At 46.3% G+C, this 19,045-nt stretch overlaps 2 protein-coding genes across 2 annotated transcripts in view; both read right to left on the bottom strand.

The window, feature by feature from the left end:
* RFX7 (regulatory factor X7) overlaps positions 1 to 17,504 on the bottom strand; it is a 79,859-nt gene extending 62,355 nt beyond the window's left edge. The window contains exon 1 of the mRNA XM_060178199.1: positions 17,333 to 17,504. Within this exon, the coding sequence (XP_060034182.1) occupies positions 17,333 to 17,487 (155 nt within the window). The 5' untranslated portion in view covers positions 17,488 to 17,504. The remainder of the gene's footprint in view (positions 1 to 17,332) is intronic.
* Positions 17,505 to 17,617: 113 nt separating this feature from the next.
* Positions 17,618 to 18,724, bottom strand: LOC132534279 (collagen alpha-1(I) chain-like). Its single transcript, XM_060178104.1, has 2 exons — positions 18,401 to 18,724; positions 17,618 to 18,309 (listed from the first exon to the last, which is right to left on the bottom strand). Exons 1-2 carry the CDS (start codon positions 18,722 to 18,724, stop codon positions 17,629 to 17,631), a joined length of 1,005 nt encoding a protein of 334 aa, XP_060034087.1. The 3' UTR covers positions 17,618 to 17,628.
* Between the last annotated feature and the right edge of the window lie 321 nt (positions 18,725 to 19,045).

Raw genomic sequence — 19,045 nt, 5'->3', positions numbered from 1 at the left:
GCAGAAGAAACTTTCTGGAGCTCTTGTGTATTGTTAGGGAAAAAAAAACAAACCTCTGAAAATCCTTCAGGAACAAGAAAAAATAGCAAAGGAAACTTTAGTACCCACCAAGAAAAAAATGGTAAGAAAGATTTTGTAAACAAATGAAGTTCTCCCCTCCCTTTTTCTTTAGATAGAGACAGGAGAGAGAGAAGGAGAGGAAGAGGGAGAGGGAGAGAAACCACAGCACCAAAACTTCCTCAATGTAGTGGGGGCTGGGTTTGAACCTGGATCACATACAAAGCAAAAGCAGTGGGCTATTTCACCAGCCCTCAAATTACACTTCCAGGATCAGAGTTAGCCCACCATATTGAAGATTTTCCTCACACTTTGTCTGCGACAAGAAGTTGGCATGTACCAATCTGACGTGTCATCTTCTCTGGAGGCTAAACATAAAAGCCTGGGGCCGGGCGGCTGTGCAGCGACAGTGCGCCGGACTCTAACACGCCTGACTTCCCAGGTTCATTCCTTGGCAGAATGAACAGATGAACCGGATGCCAGAGCTAAGTAGTGTCATGCCCTCTCACTAATGAAAATAAATAAATCATAAAAAAAAAAAAAGCATGGCAGTGATACCAAAACTCGTTTTATTTTTTGCTGCCTCCACACCTCCAACAAGAATTTATTAAGAACTTTAGCAAATCTCTATTAAAAGCACTGAATATCATAAAACTGTCCATATAAATTTGACCACAGTGAAGCAGGGAGTATGTAGGTGAGATTCAAAACATGGGCCAATAAGGTTCAAAAAACCCTGAAAATCATACATACTGATCTGCATTCTGATAAAGCAGTGATTTGGGGCAATGTATACACGAACGCTAATCATTCACAAAAGCCACCTGTAAACAACAACAAAAAGCTGTACTTCTGTACCACTGAAAATGGTGTCTCAAGAAACTCTGAGATTCCACTGGCTATTTGGACTTGTAACTACAGTCCGCAGCCACGGAAAGTGGCACAGAAGAGGACGGGCTAGTCACTAGCTACTGGCCAGTGAGGAGAGGAAGAACTGGAAAGCTGTGTCAGGCTCCAAACTGAAGTCTAAACGAAGCTTGATGGTTACTGAATTAGCTCACGTACGCACACACATATTTACTCTGCATGGGGGACTTACTACGTGTGTGAGAGAGAATTAATTCCTGTCTTTGTGGTGCTGCCATTCTAATAACAGAAGAGGCTAGAGGAATCTAGACACTTTGCTTATTCCAAGAGTAACGCAGACTAGCAGCAGCAGAATCAGGTGACAAGCACTGAGGGCCTAACCTACCTTAAAAATCCAGAAAAGAACCCCCCCCCTTTTTTTTATTCTAAGGGAAATAGAGGTTGGCAGAACATGAACCAGGCAAAAGAACACAACTGGAAGGGAAGAACAAGACCATAAAATTAAAGATGACAAGATGGGGCTTGGGGAGACGGCGTAACGGTTATGGAAAAGAACTTTCATGCCCAAGGCTCTGAGGTCCCAGGTTCAATAAAGAAAATGCCATGATAGTGTTCTGATCTATTAAAAGCACTATCTAAATGCAATTAAAGACTCCGAGATTTTAAAAATAGTAACTTACCGAAGTCCAATGCAAAGCAGGATAGAGTAAAGCTTCTAGTCTGTTAAACGACGTCATTAGCATATTCTTTTAAATAGCACCTCTTTTGCTAATACCTACTTTCATTCTAGTTATAAATAATAGAATTACATGTAAAATATTTATGATCTAATTCTCACTTTCTACTAATTTAATTAAGTCATTTATTCCACATTGCTGATGCACCATTTTATTATAATACAGAGATTATGAACATTTAGTTTCTTTAATGGCAAACTGTTCACGTTTAATAACAGTATCTGTGATACTTACTTTGTAAATAAGTCCTAATCAAAGTACCTAACATGTTGCAGCACTTAACAAAATATTTTCAGTTCCATTTAAATACATTTATAAGTTATTCCTTACCATTAAAATGCATTTATATATCTTTTTGAAAATCTAGAAAAAGCATTAAAAAAAGGAAATCGCTCATAGCTACCTGCGTCACCCTGAGACCGCTGGCCAACACTGACAAGTATGTGCTGCCTCTTTTATGTACACACAGTGTGAATGTAAGGAGCCCAGGCCTGCCTTTGCCCCCACAGTGCCTTCTCAACACAGGTCAGCATGCATGCATTCATGCATGCATTCATGCATTCTGGGCATGAGAAACAGACTGACAGACAAGACAGACAGAATTAGAACACTGTTCTTTCCCAACATGGTGCAGAATGAACCCCAGGACCTCCTCCTGCATACAAGGAATTGCTCTATTGTTGAGCTGGGGGTGGGGGGCGGGCGCAGGCAGAGTGGCTGAGTCTTTGAAACACCAGTGGAACGATGTCACTCTCTGCTCAGAGCCCTCAACGGGCAAGCCTAACTCCCAGCACTTAGTAGGCATGCGACCCCCACACAAATCTGTCCTCCTTCAGCTCCACTCCACTCCACTCTGGCCAATTGTTCTCGCTGCCCTCGACCTTTACATCTACTGTTCCCTCCAGTACAATACCATAATCACAATCAGAAGGAGTCTTACACTTTTGCAAACAGATGGTGCATAAAAGTGGATTCTTTGAATTTTATTTCAATTTTTAAAAAAAGTAACACTCAACATTTACAGCTTTTCTTTTTTTTTTTTTGTTAACCAGAGTACTGTTCAGCTCTGGTTCAGGGCATTGAACCTGGGACACTGGAGCCTCAGGCATGAGAGTCTCTTTGGCATAACCATTATGCTATCTACCCCTGCCCCCACGTGCCAGATTAAATACTAAATTTTTATGATTGATCTCATTTAATCTTCACTAAAAAACCCTATGAGGTTACTACAATGACTATTTCGATTTCACAGAAAAAGGAAGTAACTTTAAAAGGCTGTGACTTTGGTAGTAAACTCAGGCAACTAATTTCAGAATGCATTATAATGATGGTTTCTTTAGAATTCTGATTATTTTTCACTTTACACCAGTTGGATAGAAAATGGAGTCACTTTTATTTTAAAATCAGGTGTAAGCTTTGATGCTGGGTAGAGAAAATTTCTTCCCTAACCATCATGAAGGGAAGACTAATCTAGGCGTGTACAATTACATCACAGGTACAAACTACATTACAGGGAAGATGACAGCTTCCCTAGGGTGCTCTGTAATCACAAACCGAGCACGGCTGTGCATGATGTGCAATAGGGAGGTTTACATGGGTGTTTAAGCAGTTACAGAGAGCCGAGATCAGTGAGATCTTTTCAGCATTTAAACAGGAGTCTGGGTAGTGGTGCACCTGGTTGAGCTTACACATTTCAGGGCTCATGGACACGGGTTCAAGTCCTTGGTCTCCACCCGCAGGGGGGAAGCTCCACAGCAGTAAAACAGGGTTACAAGTGTCCCCCTTCCCTATCTCCCCTTTCTTTCTCAACTTCTCCCTGTTTCTATCCAAAATAAATGAAGATTTTGAAAAAAGAATCTAAATGGATTTTTTTTTTTTTTTTTTAGCATAGCTAAAATAATTGAAGACTGGTTTACAGAGAATAAAGACAAGGGCAAAGTGCAGAGAAAAAAGAACAGTACAATTACAACTTCACCTTTTCTAGAAACCCAGGTTTACAGAGAATAAAGACAAGGGCAAAGTGCAGAGAAAAAAGAACAGTACAATTACAACTTCACCTTTTCTAGAAACCCAGGTTTACAGAGAATAAAGACAAGGGCAAAGTGCAGAGAAAAAAGAACAGTACAATTACAACTTCACCTTTTCTAGAAACCCAAGTCCTGTGGTTCAGTCTGACCAATACTGGGTTGTCAGGAAAGTCACAGCGTATTTTTCCATGTTTTCTATGCAAAAATGCATCATGACTTTTCCAGCAACCCAATAAAGTGAAAACACACTTCAATGCTCATGCACTGCTGTAATTTCCAGAATTTGATTGGGCAAATCATCTTGTGACTTCTAATCAAGTCAGTCAATAGAATTCACTTCTCAACTTTTGTTTGAGAGAGGCCATTTCACCTTTACTTTTGAAGGATAATGTCACTGGATAAAGGAATTTGGGTTCTTTTCTTCTTTTTTTTTTTTCTAGTGCTAAATTCCACTCTCTCTCCTTGAAAAAATCCAGAAGACAGGTTTGGTGTCATTCTATTTTGTTCCTCAGTACCTATGGTGTCTTTTCTTTCCCCTTTGGTTTCTTTCAGCTTTTCTGTCAATATTTTATTTTATTTATCTTTTTTTTTTAAGTTTGGATAATATAGCTAACTGCTGAAAATTTTTTGTTGTTACTTTTTTAAAAAATATTTATTTATTCCCTTTTGTTGCCCTTGTTGTTTTATTGTTGTGGTTACTGATGTTGTCGTTGTTGGATAGGACAGAGAGAAATGGAGAGAGGAGGGGAAGACAGAGAGGGGGAGAGAAAGACAGACACCTGCAGACCTGCTTCACCACCTGTGAAGCGACTCCCCTGCAGGTGGGGAGCCGGGGGCTCAAACCGGGATCCTCACGCAGGTCCTTGTGCTTTGTGCCACATGCGCTTAACCCGCTGCGCTGCCGCCCGACTCCCTGTTGTTGTTATCCCTATAGCCTGGCATTCGCGAAACTTTCTGAACCTATGGATTGGTATCTATCACAAATTTTAGAAACTTGTCAGCTGTTATACTTCAAACATCTCATTTCTTTATCTTTTCTCCTGGTATTCTAATTACAAATGTCCTGACTTTTGTAATCATCTCCCATTTGGTAGACAGTCTCTTGCACCTTCTTTATTTTTTCTCCTCTTTGCATCAGTTTTAGATATTTCGTATGTTCGCTCATCAACTCTTTGCTCAGTCATGTCCAGTCTACTGACGGGCCCATCAAAGGCATCCATACTTTCTCTTGCAGTGGTTTTGATTTCTAACACTTCCTCTGCAGCCTTTCTTAGTACTTCTGATTCTCTTATTGCAATTTGAATGTGTTTCTGCATGCTGACCACTTTTCCTATTACAGTCCTGAGCATAGGAACCATGATAATTATTAAATTTCGTCTGGTCATTTTAAAAATCTGTATTATATCTGAGTCTGATTCTGACATTTGGTTTACCTCTTCAGGCTAGAAAGTAGCTTTTTTTTTGGTTTTGTTTGGCTGTTTTTATTTTTGAGCATGTCTTGTAAATTTTGGTGAAAGCCCTCCCAAAAAACTCTGGGTAAAGGGAAGTGAGGTAGTTCTTCAGTGTGAAGTCTGAATTTTTCTGGCTAGGAGTCAAAACCGTTTGCTGTGGCCGTAGTGTCAGAGGCTACAATATCCTCCGATGACTCGTTTTTTGTCTTCATGTTTTCTTTACGAGTCCCTAGAGATTTCTTAAAAGAAGGCCTAAGATTTATAATCGCTATAGCTATAGTCCTGTTACTGTTCAGGAGTCCCAATGATGTGGTGGTACGGGGAGGGAGGGTACTACGGTCCTATTATTACTAGGCCTCAGTCTTTTAAGGTGGGTATATCCCCACTATGACCCAAGAGGACTAGAGCTAGGGTATTTCCTTCTCCCCGTCAGTAAGGATCTGGGACCTCACTAAGAGAGCAGAGAGAGCTTTCGGTCCATTTCAAAATGGTTATTTCTTCTTTTCCCTAATCTTTACATAGCCAAAGACAGCACAGACATACCTATCCGATGATATCTATGTATACACATATGTTCATGGCAGCACCATGTAAAATAGCCCAAAGTGGAAGAGATGCAGATGCCCAGCAACAGGTAAGTGGTCAAGGAAGCTGTGGTCTATATACACAACTAATCACACTACTCAGCTTCAAGGAGTCGTAACATTTCCTTTGCCATCTCTTGGATGGAACTTGAAGGATTCATATTAATGAGATAAACTAGAAAAAGGATGGCCATGCATCACACTTATAGGTAGAACTTAAGAAACAAGAAAGGGAAAACAAAGGATGAAACCAGAACTAGGTGTGGCCTGGGGGAGCCAGCGCGTGTCCATGGAGGGCTAAAGCTGGTGCTGGGAGTGGACTGTAACATCCATCATGGGAGGTAACAGACTACTCATGTCAACAGCACCTGTCTATTACATCTTCATTTCTCGGATAAACGATGCGAAAAACCCTTGACCCAGTCACTCAGACACATCCTTCTCTAAGAATCACACGGAGAGCTGTCACTAGCAAGCCTGAGGTGGAGGCCGCACTAACCAAACCACATCCCAGTGAACGCAATCTTGACTCAGGGGCTAGAGACAGGCAGCCAGGCTGTAACACCAGTACCACACGGGCGGTACCACGGCACCAGGAGAAGCTCTGGTGCTGTGGTATCTTCTGTCTCTCTCTCTTCCTGAACAAAAAGTTAGCCCCAAAATCACTGTTTTGTAAAGAAAATATCTTCAACTTAACTGACGATACATACATCTCCCACATGAGAGGTAAATATTCTAAAATAAGGGTAACATCTTAGTTTTATTTCAATCCTCCCATACCTGTGAGTGGTGGGCATTAAAATAAATATATACTTGGACTGGATTTGATGTATTGCACCAAAGTAAAAGACTCGGGGGGGGGGGGGGTAGGGGGGTCAGGTCTTGGAACATGATGGCAGAGGAGGACCTAGAAGGGGTGAATTGTTATGTGAAAAGCTGAGAAATGCTACACATGTGCAAAGTACTATATTTTATTTTCGACTGTAAGCCATAAATCCCCCCCCAGGAAAAAATATATGTGGGTTTCTTTCATCTGTAAATTAAGAATTCACTGCTAACCTTCTTGCTTCCTTGAAACCTGTATGTACAAATTTTGTTCAAAAAAATGGCTGATGCCTTTAATAGTGTGGCACTAAATTTCAGATCATAGATTGCCTATACATATAGGCAGCCAACAGATCTAACAACCAAGGGGCCGGGTGGTGGAGCAGTGGGTTAAGCGCACATAGTGCCAAGCGCAAGGACCGGCGTAGGGATCCTGGTTTGGGTCCCCGGCTCCCCACCTGCATAGAGGGTCGCTTCACAAGTGGTGAAGCAGGTCCGCAGGTGTCTGTTTTTCTCTCTGTCCTATCTAGCAACAGCAGCAATAACAACAATGACAACAAAGGGCAACAAAATGGGGGGGGGACAACATGGGGGGGATGGCCTCCAGGAGCAGCGGGTTCGTAGTGCGGGCACCGAGCCCAGCGATAACCCTGGAGGCAAGAAATTAAAAAATTACCAAAAGATCTAATACCCACAATCAAATCAGGGGAGTGAGCCATTTACAGTAAGTGAAATATCTTGTCCAAATACCAAGCTTCCATGAAGTTCCAACTATAGATATTCTAAGCAAGATGCTACTGAAGGACTCTTATCCAATCAACTTTCAAAAATGTTCATGTTGCAAAATAATAGCAAGTTTTTGGCTATTCCATACACAAATGATGACCTATGTAATTGACTTAAGCAGTGATTACACTGTTTGTGGTATGTTCTGCCTATGAATTCCTATGCACTTTACATACATAAAAATGACAATGTTCCTTTGATTTAGTAAGAATTCACTAAAAATTGCAGGTAAGACCAACCTATGCTAGTGAAAAAAAGCCGATTTCTACTCAGAGTACCAACTGAGTTGTCAATCTGAGTTGTCAGATCACAGATCCCTGGGAGATAGGGGGAAAGCGTCAGGCAGGTCTCATGGAAACAGGCATACAGACAGTCAGATCTGAAACTTAAGATACTTATATCAACAGAAAAAACCTGTTTTGAAAGTAGCAGGTAAAGTAACTAGTACAAGCACAAGCAAAGAAACAAGATCATGAAAGCAAAGGAAAGGGTTATTTATGGGCAGTGCAAAATGGATCAGCCACTTAATACAGCAACCCCATTTCATCTTGTTTCTACTTGTCAATACATGATGATCAAAGCTGGAAAACCACGGGAAATTTAATAGGAGGACAAACTGAGAAACACATACTCTACCCACTTCCCACACTTTGGTTTTATATTAATAGCAAGCATCATCAACAGCTAATACCATAACCCTTGAGATTCATGATGTCCGAAATAACCGAAAGTCTAAGGCTTTATCTAGGAGAGAGCTCAAATCCTAGAAATGACAGATTTCAGAAAGGGGAGGTAACTGCAGGGTATTATGTACCATCACTTCCTACTCCCTGGCCTTGGCTGGCATCCTGAATCAACCAGATTTAGCATGCAAGATCAAATCAGTTTACTAATCCTGGATTAGAATGAGTTCATTCTTTGCTAGCTAAACCCTTACACTGTCTAAACTCAGACTGTGCAAAGGTGTGATCATTTTTTTCCCCAAGATCAGACTATTTGGAAGACATGGTATTTCATACCGTATGAACTTTGAGTTTCCAAAATTCCAAAACATAACAGATAAGAATCGGTTACTTGGGGAGTCGGGCGGTAGCGTAATGGGTTAAGCGCAGGTGGTGCAAAGCACAAGGACCAACGTAAGGATCCCGGTTCGAGACCCCCGGCTCTCCACCTACAGGGGAGTCGCTTCACAGGCGGTGAAGCAGGTCTGCAGGTGTCTGTCTTTCTCTCCCCCTCTCAGTCTTCCCCTGCTCTCTCCATTTTTCTCTATCCTATCTAACAATGATGACATCAATAACTACTACAACAATTAAAAAAAACAAGGGCAACAAAAGGGAATAAATAAATTAAATAAATAAAAATCGGTTACTTTGACCTGAGTTTTCAAACTCAGGAGCCAAGTAGAGATCCAAATAAGGATATGAAGACTATAAAGCCTTATTTTCCACACAACTTCTTGTGAGATATATATATATGATAGATGCCTAATGGGTAATCAAATCTCACTGTGTTTTCCCCTTTTATAAATAGCTGTGTAGTCTGCAAAACGGGAAAAGAAAAAAGTAAATGTCTCAGTAAAGAACAATGAAGTGTTTTTAAGTCTATGTGGGTTAAGGTTAAGTATAATCTTTCCTAATCTCACAGTCAGCAATCAAGTGCTTTAAGGCTACTGCTTCTTGTTACTCTACACAAAGCAGCAAGAACCCTCCTCTCACTCCATACTGCTCATCTTTAACCTAAACTCTCACAACACTCCAGAAAGCAACTAAAAGACGGTGGAGAAAATGGGGGGGGGGGGGGAGGGCCACCAGTGGATCAGCGTTACAGAGTAGCCATTTCATGGTCTTGTTCTCTATGCTTATAAAGCACATAGAGTCCTGGGAGTCCTGTGGTAGCGCAGCCAGTTAAGCGAAGCGCAAAGACCCGCATAAGGGTCCCGGTTCGAGCCCCCGGCTCCCCCCCTGCAGGGGAGTCGCTTCACAGGCGGTGAAGCAGGTCTGCAGGTGTCTGTCTTTCTCTCCCCCTCTCTGTCTTCCCCTCCTCTCTCCATTTCTCTCTGTCCTATCCAATAACGATGACATCAATAATAACTATAACAATAAAACAACAAGGGCAACAAAAGGGACTAAGTAAATAAATATTTTTTAAATAAATAATTAAGAGTCCTTATGTGTCCCTACGTACGTGAGCTGCTTGTAAGGAGGGCATAGACTTTATAAGCATAGAGCCACCTAGTGCGATTATCCAACTAACAACTAGTAAACTGCCCTAGTCACAGGGACTATGGAGTAGTCTAGAAATGCATGGATGTAATGCCGGCTCAGTAAATATTTGCAGACTGAATCTCACAGAACAGAACTCTGCAGAGGCAATATTAAGTGCATAAGACCCCCTGGGCGACCACCTGAAGCAGCCCTGACAAACCCCATCGGCTATCCACTGATGGATTACTGTTGATTGCCTGCCGTCAGTTAATTCTGCTAGTCTTTTAGTGAGCTTTGTGATTTCAGTCAATCTTAATTTAGTAACAGTCATAGAAATTGAAACTAAAAGAGCTTACAAGGTGATCTGGTACCCTTTAACAAAATTATACACAAAAGAAACTAAGACCTACTCTTCCTCCGCTTAACACAATGGCACCTGTCATCACTTTTCTGGCCCCATAACTGAATTAAAGAGTAGTTTTATTGTACAGTTTTGCTTAGGTTAAATATTACTAGTCAACAGGCACTGCTTAAATGCCAGTCTCTGACACTGCATTGTGTATACAGCAGATATTCAGGTGAGGACTGACCACAGTTCTTGCTTAACAAACTCCAATGTGGTAAAGGAAAAAGCTCCTTGTCATGTGTTAAATCTTAGTGAGCAACATTCTTTTTTGAATATAAAAAGTTACTTAAGTTTTTATTCCAAGCACATCTTTTGCAACAAGTAAGATAATCCTATCTTTTCTACCACCAGGAAGCTTCTTTGCCCCAGTAATATCGAAAGAGTAATACCAAAAAGACAGAGATGAAGTCAGTTGTGTAGGGAAACACTGCTCATGGCATCGCTGCTGGCTGGGGGCTGGGGGGCTGGGGGGTTGGGGGCAGCTCAGCAAGTCCAGCCTTCCTCCCCAAGTGGTGCAGTTTCATCGTGTGGTCAAGTACTCACCTGAGTACCTGCTACATACAGAGGGCAGTGCCAGAGCCTGGCATTTAAGGAATGCTTGACCACTTGCAATATCAACTTAAGCAAAACTGTGCAGTGAAACTGCTCTTTTGTGCAAGACCTGTGATGTTAAGATACTAGGCGGGTGTGTGTCCCTCATTAAGTAAATATGCCTCAAAAATGTAAAAAACATAAATAAGACATCTCTTGATGGAAAGACCATAAACACACACACACACACACACACACACACACACACACACACACACACACACACACTTCAAACTAAGTAAGGTCAGAACACAGAGGGCCTGGATATTGCTTAACTGTCCTTTCTGGTCAATGAGGGAGATGGTTTTCGATAGTTTCAAATCACAGGAGAGCAAGAAAACACGAATATTTCTGGAATCAGAAATACTGAGTGCTGGCAAAAAGCACCTATATCTTTTATGCAATTAGTATAAAAAGAAAGGCTGAATTTGGACCAGGTAGCACGCCAATCAACTAAAAAAAAAAAAAAAAGTACTACTCTGTCTGCAATGTTAAAGCAAAAATTTGTAGTTAAATTCTAAAGTTAGGAACTCTGGTTTTACACTTAAAGCAAATGCTAAAGTTATGAAGTTTAATAGTTAGAGCTCAGCATGTTGGGTGCATGCCCTGTCACGTGTGTGGCCCAGCACCACACAGGAAGTGCTGTGGCACTGGGGGAAGCTCTCCTGCTAGTGTCTCTGTTTCTGTCCATCTAAGTGAAAGCTGTCTGCGAGCAGTGAAGTTGCATACATCTAAGGTCCCAGTTCCAGGGGAAGAATACAAAAAGAAAACAAGGCTAACGATTCTTACTCTGTGTTCAACAGGCAAAGCAAAACTGCTCTCAGTTGGGTTTATTTTAGTATTTCGGCAACATCCAAAAAGGTCCACACGTAGAATCTGTCTGTGTTCAACAGGTAAAGCAAAACTGCTCTCAGTTGGGTTTATTTTAGTATTTCGGCAACATCCAAAAAGGTCCACACGTAGAATCTGTCTAGGTCTAAAATGTACCTGGCTCAGGATCTGAAAGACAAACAGGACTGAACACAGACGAGGAGTTCTGGCCCCAGCACTGTTTCCTGGGTCTGGTGATGAGTCAGAGGAGCGCTGCAGCTGCCCTACCACCCCACTTATCTATCTCCACAGAGTGAGTGAACAGAACTGTGACACATCTTAGAAGGGCATTTTAAGGGAGTCGGGCTGTAGCGCGGCGGGTTAAGCGCACGTGGCGCAAAGCACAAGGACCGGCGTAAGGATCCCGGTTCGAGCCCCCGGCTCCCCACCTGCAGGGGAGTCGCTTCCCAGGCGGTGAAGCAAGTCTGCAGGTGTCTGTCTTTCTCTCCCCCTCTCTGTCTCCCCTTCCTCTCTCCATTTCTCTCTGTCCTATCCAGCAACGAGGATATCGACGACAACAATAACCACAACAATAAAACAAGGTTAAAAAAGGAAATAAATAAATATTAAAAAAAAAACTAAGACTATTTAAGATAGAATTTTTATGGACTGGTTACCTGCCTGCTGACATGTGCTCCTCCCAGTTTTGGATCTGGTCTCCACTAGGCTAGGAGGAAGATATGGTTACTGTACTTTCTTCTCTCTGTCTCTTTTTCTCTGAAAAATCTAGCCAGGAATGGTGATGCCCCAGTGATGACCAGCACATACCCACACCCACACCAATCTTTAAGGTTTTACCTACAAATAGTTATAGTTACTTAAATAATAAAGCAAGTGTTAACTAATTCTTTGAAGAATCCCTGAATTTAATTAAGTATAGTATTAGACTATTATCTACAATAAAATATCCAGAGCTGCTTTTTAATTTCTAAGTAGATTTATTTATAGGCTAACTGCAAATATGTTAATCACTACACCCATGTAGGCATTATTCCTTTATTTGTTTATTTGTTTTAACTACGGCTAGGCATATCACTGGTGCTGCACTATAAATTCACTACTCCCAGTGGTCATTTTGTTTCCTTTCTGATTGAGACATAGAGAGGAATGGAGAGGAAAGGGTGAGACAGGGAGGGAGACACACCTGCAGTGCCGCCTCACCACTTGTGAAGCTTTGCCCCTGCTAGCTGGGCCGGGCCTTGAACCTTATGCACAGTCACACGTATGCCTACTAGGTGCACACCGTCTATTTGGTATGGTTATACTTTTTTTTTTTTTTTTTTTTTTTTTAACCAGAGCACTGCTCAACTCTGGCTTATGGTGGTGCAGGGGATTAAACCTGGAGCTATGGAGCCTCAAGCATGAGAGTCTGTTTGCATAACCATTATGCTATCTACCCCCGCCCTGATTATTCTTTTTTTTTTTTTTTTAAACCAGAGCACTGATCAGTGTTGGTTTATGGTGGTGTGGGAGACTGAACAAGGGACTTTGGAGCCTCAGGCAAGATAGTCTATTTGCATAACCATTATGCTATCTCCCCACACCCAATATGATTATTCTTAAACATAAGTAGTTCACAAACAAGAAGGCTACATTCCAGATGAAAATTCTTCTATGCTGTTTCTCACAATGATCTTATTTTATCAAAGCTCTGCAGGTGGGAACCACGGGACTGAACCTGGATCCCTGCACTCTGTAATGTGCAAGCTCAGCCAAGTGCGCTACCAACTGGCCCCCAAAATTGTTCTTTAAAAAAGGGGGAAAAAGTGGCCCAGGAAGTGGCACAGCAGATAAGGAATTAAACTTTCAAGCACGAGGTTCCGAACTCAATTTCTGACAAGTGACTTTGGCAAGTGTAGTGTCTGGTTCTCTCTCCTCTTTCAATAATAAAACAAATATTTAAAAAAGAAAAAAAAGAAAAAGAAAAGGAAAGAAAAACTCTGTAAATGCTTGCCTCAGTAGAACACATTTTTTTTCTTTTTTAACTACGATGACATTGGAAGTTAAAAGAAACATAAAATTTAGTTTGCTATGGTTTGTATTGATAAATGACCAAAGGAGGATGTCGTGTAACTAACTTATGGCGATGAGGTTAGACTGTGACTTTATTTCAGCTTGTTACTGTAGTTCTTCACTTAGAAAAGAGATAAGGACTACCAGGTTTGTTTGTTTAACAAATGACTTATGTTGAAATGCCACTGTTTAAAAAATACAAATAACGTTCTTACAGCATCTTCAGTGTGAAAACACACCTCTCCAAATAAACAGCCTTCGAGTGGAGAACGTGATTTGTGTGATGGGAATGAGCGAAGTCAAGAAAGGTGTGGACTCGTTCACTTCGGCTGAAGTAAAAAATATTTATAAATAAGCTACACAAATATCCCAGATTGAGCTGCCAGTAGCTTTCATTTCTGTAACTACCTTAAAAACACTTTATATATTCAATACTGAAGACATACAGCCGCTGGTCTCAGTCAGTGCTTTAATTTCCACTTTGAATACTTTTTTTCCAAAGACTCAATCAATGCTTAAAATTACTATGGAGACACTTTAATCAAACAGTATTCAGTTTAATAAATTATGAGCTGGTATAATAAATAACTCATTGTTGGGCAAAGGCCCACAGCACATACTATATTTAAATGTGTAGAATAGGACAAGTGCAGACTTGTTAGCCATCTGCAGGCCTATGGTAGTTGAAATTAAAGCACTTACTGAGGCCAGAAGCTGATATGAACCAGTGGATCAAAACGCAGGAATTCTGAGGCCATATTTCTATCTGGTGTAGTTAGAACTTCTCATTAGTAAAGATACCAAAAGTTGACACAGGAAATAGCACAAAATGGATCAATTCTTTGAGCGATATGAGGTGATAAAATAAAAGTGATTTAAAAAAAAAAAGACATTATCCTCTCAAAAAAAGTTAAACATTTATGAAATTGCAATTTCATCTATTAAAATGGTATGTCTTTTATACAGTCATTTGATGAATAACATAAGTTCAACCTTGTGGAGCTAGTGATATGAGACACGTTTTAATATATTGACTAGTAATATGTACTTTCAAGTAAACAGATAAAATTATTTTTGCAAATAGGACTTCAGAAAAATTAAAAACTTAATGCTTGTCAGTGTGCCATTACAATTTAAAATAAGGATCCAGAAAGCGCAAGGACCCGGAGTAAGACCCCCGGTTCCCCACCTGCAGGGGAGTCGCTTCACAGGCGGTGAAGCAGGTCTGCAGGTGTCTGTCTTTCTCTCCCCCTCTCTGTCTTCCCCTCCTCTCTCCATTTCTCACTGTCCTATCCAACAATGACAACAACAATAATAACTACAACAATAAAAACACCAAGGGCAACAAAACGGGGAAAGTAAATAAATAAATATTTAAATAAAATCAAATAAAGATCCAGAATTGTATTTTAGGACGAATACAATTTTTTCAGAACCAATACCAACACCTGAAGTGCTGTCCTCATGCTAAGCCTACAATGTCAAGTTGTAACAGACGTGTAAGTATGAATCATCAACGGGGAAACAGTCACATCACCAGATTCACCTACAAAGCAGTCTGCCGGGGGTCGGGCGGTGGCGCAGCGGGTTAAGCGCAGGTGGCGCAAAGCGCAGGGACCGGCGTCAGGATCCCGGTTCGAGCCCCCGGCTCCCCACCTGCAGGGGAGTCGCTTCACAGGCGGTGAAGCAGGTCTGCAGGTGTCTGTCTTTCTCTCCCCCTCTCTCTGTCTTCCCCTCCTCTCTCCATTTCTCTCTGCCCTATCCAACAACGAATTGCGTCAACAAGGGCAATAATAATAATAACCACAACGAAGCTACAACAAGGGCAACAAAAGGGGGAAAAAAATGGCCTCCAGGAGCGGTGGATTCCTGGTGCAGGCACCGAGCCCAGCAATAACCCTGGAGGAGGAAAAAATAAAAATAAAAGCAGTCTGCCATCCTCATTCCAGCACTGTGGCTGCTTATTCAACTCGTGTGTGTGTGTGTGTGTGTGTGTGTGTGTGTGTGTGTGTGTGTGTGTGTGTGTGTGAAAAGTTTAAGTCTGGGTCTATTCTTACTTGTTTCCAGATTGATGGTGTCTGTCTTGGTCTCTGGTCAATGTCTACCCTACTCTTTTTATTTGTTTTAAAAAATATTTCATGTATTTACTTTTAGATAGTGACACAGAGAAATTAGAGAAAGCGATACTCGCAGTGCTGCTTCACTGCCTGTAAAGTTTCCTGCCCTGCAAGTGGGGGACAAGGGACCTGAACCCCAACTCACTCATCAAACTATAAAACGCTGGCTTTTCCTTTCCCCTACTGTTCTCACAACACACCGAGGCGCACACGGTTAATCCGATCCTCAAGATATACCCTTTCCTGTAAGATGTGAGTCACTTAACTTGGATGTCCCTTATCTGAAAGGAAAACGCCAGGGTGCTTCAACTGCAAGGTTACCGAAGGGGCGCTTAGTGGCATCAGGTTAACAGAAGGGAAACTTAAAAAACAAAGCGAAACAAGAAAGCCCTCTGGTTCCTGGACCCACCACCTACTCCTCTAAGTCTCAGCTCCAAAGCGGGGAGGGGCGGGGGAGGGAGGCGGCCAGAACCCGCAGAGGAATAGAATGGGGGGGGGGGTCCTCTCTGCTCCCCACGCAAAGGCCCAGAACCACCCTACTTAGCTGACCCATTCGGCTTACCACAGCACGACTTTTTCCAAAGCCGAAATAGGTCGCCCTTAAAAAGCCTTTCCGTTCATTTTAAAATTAAAACTGAAAGCAGGAGACTCGGTTGCCAGCTACTGTGCGGCGTGGAAGTGCCTGCGAAGGCCTGCGCTGGCCTGGACGCACGACGGGAGGATGCGCGCCCAGAAAAAAAAGAGTGCGGGTGACCACACCACGCACATGGGCTCGGCTTTAAACGTGTTCCCAGACTGCGGTGCCGACCTCAGTCTGATCACACAATCCATTTTAAAAACGCAATCAAAAAGTAAGGAGTGTCATTGTTCTGGGAGTCAGATTCACTAAGGGACACGCGCGGGTCTTTTTTTTTTTTTAATCAGGCACTTTTTCACATCACACTTAAATCATGTTCTTCACGGCCAGTAAAAAGCAGTCTCTTTCAGACCAAATTCCAAATATCGCTTTCCATAAGCACAACAGCAACAGAATTTAAACAAAAAAAGAAAGAAAGAAAGAAAGAAAGAAAGAAAGAAAGAAAGAAAGAAAGAAAGACGTGAGACAAGCATCCTGCAACAACAACGCCGCAGGCCCATGTTCCAAAGAAAATCTGCAATGGCTGCGGCGGAGGCGGCTCCACAGCGCGGGAGAGGCGCTGAGCCCCGCACCCACCGAGCGACCGAGCGACCGAGCGACCGCGGACATTCTTGTAGACAGACACACGGCCGGCCGGTGGGGCCGCTGGGACGCAGACCGGCCCGCGACTGCAGCTGTCTTTCTCCCTCTCCTGGTCAAGGCCACCGCGCGGCGCAGACGGCCACCCGAAAGCTTTAAGAACCGCCGCCCATCTCTTTCTTTCTGACGCTGAGCGAGAAACCGCACGGCGTGCATCGCCTCCCGCAGCCGCCTCCCCCGGCAGAAAAAGAAAAAAGAAAAAAAAAAAAAGGAGGAAAGCAGCAGCAGCAGCAAGAGGGCGACGCTGTGGGCCGGGCCGGGCCGGGCCGGGCCGGGGCTGCGGCTGCGGCTGCGGCGGCGGCGGCTGCAGACGCGCGTGTGCGGGGCGCGGGGTCCGCCCATCCCGCCGCCGGGGCGCCCCGCACACGCGCCCGGGTGCAGCCGCGCGGTCGTGGGGCTGCGGCTCGGCGCCCGGCGGCCGGGCCCCCTCCTTGCCCCAGGGTGCGGGGAGGCCCCCGCGCCGCCCCGCGCCCCCCGCCCCGCGCCCCCCGCCCCGCGCCCCCCGCCCGGGAGGCCCTCACCAGATGGAGCTCCTGATCTTGTGCGGCAGCGCGCCGGCCTCCGGCCCCGGCAGCCCGGGCACGAGCGCGGGCGGGGGTCCCCCCGGGCCGGGGGGCAGCTGCGGAGGGGCGTCGGGCTGCGGGGGCGGCGGCGGCGGCTGTCGTTCCTCGGCCATGGCGGCTGCGGGGGCGGCGGGAGGGCGCGGGGCGCGGGGAGCAGGGCGCGGGCGGCGAGGCCTTCACCCCAGGGCTCGAGTGAGCGGCCGGCGCCCGCCGCGCAGGGACATCGCCGGGCGGCTCCGGGCGGCTCCGGCGCCTCAGCGAAGCAGCGGCAGCGGCAGCGGCAGCGGCATGGCGGCGTCGGCGGCCGGGAGCGGTCGTCTGCAGCCCGGCCCGCGCCCCGAAGCGCAGGGAACGGCCGCTCGGGAGCGCGAAAGCCGGGCCTCCCCGCGCCTCCCCGCGCCCCCGCGCCGCCGCCCCCCGCGCCCCGCGCCCCCGCGCCGCTCGCCCCCGGCCCCGGCCCCGCCGCCCCGCAGCCCCGGACGGCCCAGCGCGCAGCCGCACTGCAGCCCGGCGCGACGGCGGACTCGGAGCGCGGCCCCGGGGACGGAGGGAGGGAGGGACGGAGGGAGGGAGGGGGGCGGTCCCGGGGGCGCGGGCGCGCGGGCGCCGAGGGAGGCGCGGGGCTCCGGCGTGAGAGGACCCGCCCGCGCTCCGCCGAGGCGAGCGCACGCGGCTTCACCCTTGGCTTCCTCGTCCCTCACGGGCCCCGCGCGGCGCGGCGACCGGCATGAACGCCCACGCTCCCTCCGCCCTCGCGCGCGCCGCGCCGAGTCACCGTGCGGACGCCGCGGACCGCGCGGAAGCCCCCGGCCGGGCCCGGCACCTCGGCGCCCGCGGCGGGGTCGGGCGGCCGCTCGCCGTGCTCCGGAGCTGGGCCCGCTAGCCCCGCCCAGCCGCGCCCGGACCCAATCAGGGGCGCCGCCTCCGGCCCCGCCCTCCCCGGCCGCAGGCCCCGCCCGCCCCCGACGCCGGCCCCGCCCACCCCGGCCGCAGGCCCCGCCCGCCCCCGACGCCGGCCCCGCCCACCCCGGCCGCGGGCCCCGGAGCCGCGCGCTGCAGGCCGCAACATGGAGGCCGCGCGGGGCCGGGCGGGGGCGCGGGGCCTGCGGCGTCGCGGGCGCCCCGTCGGGCCTTCAGGTCCCTCGGGGACGGCGGCCGATCGGAGTCCGCGGGCTCGGCCGCCCCCGGCGCGGGTGGCGTGCGGGTGGCTCCCGCCCAGGCCTCGGTGTGGCGCAGACAGGCCTCCTTGTCCGCGCTGGTGCGGGCGGTGCGGGCGGTGCGGGCCGGGGCTGCGGCTGCGGCTGCGGCTGCGGCTGGGAGGCCGCACAACGGTCGTGCAGAGACGTTCATGCCTGAGCCTCCAAAGCCCCGGGTTCGATCCCTCGCATCACCGGAAACCGGGATGGAGCAGCGCTCTGCTGGGATTAAAGGCTGATGACAGAAGAAAGACTGGGGTCGGGCGGCGGCGCGAAGCGCAGGGACCGGCCTAAGGATCCCGGTTCGAGCCCCGGCTCCCCACCTGCAGGGGAGTCGCTGCACAGGCGGTGCAGCAGGTCTGCAGGTGTCTGTCTGTCTCTCCTCTCTGTCTTCCCCTCCTCTCTCCGTTTCTCTCTGTCCTGTCCAACAATAACGACATCCGTAACAACAACAATGATAACTACAACAGTAAAA

This window comes from Erinaceus europaeus, chromosome 18 (assembly GCF_950295315.1).
Source record: "Erinaceus europaeus chromosome 18, mEriEur2.1, whole genome shotgun sequence".
Lineage (NCBI taxonomy): Eukaryota > Metazoa > Chordata > Mammalia > Eulipotyphla > Erinaceidae > Erinaceus > Erinaceus europaeus.
Note: the sequence above shows the minus strand (reverse complement) of the source record. Positions and strands in the feature narration are given on the sequence as shown.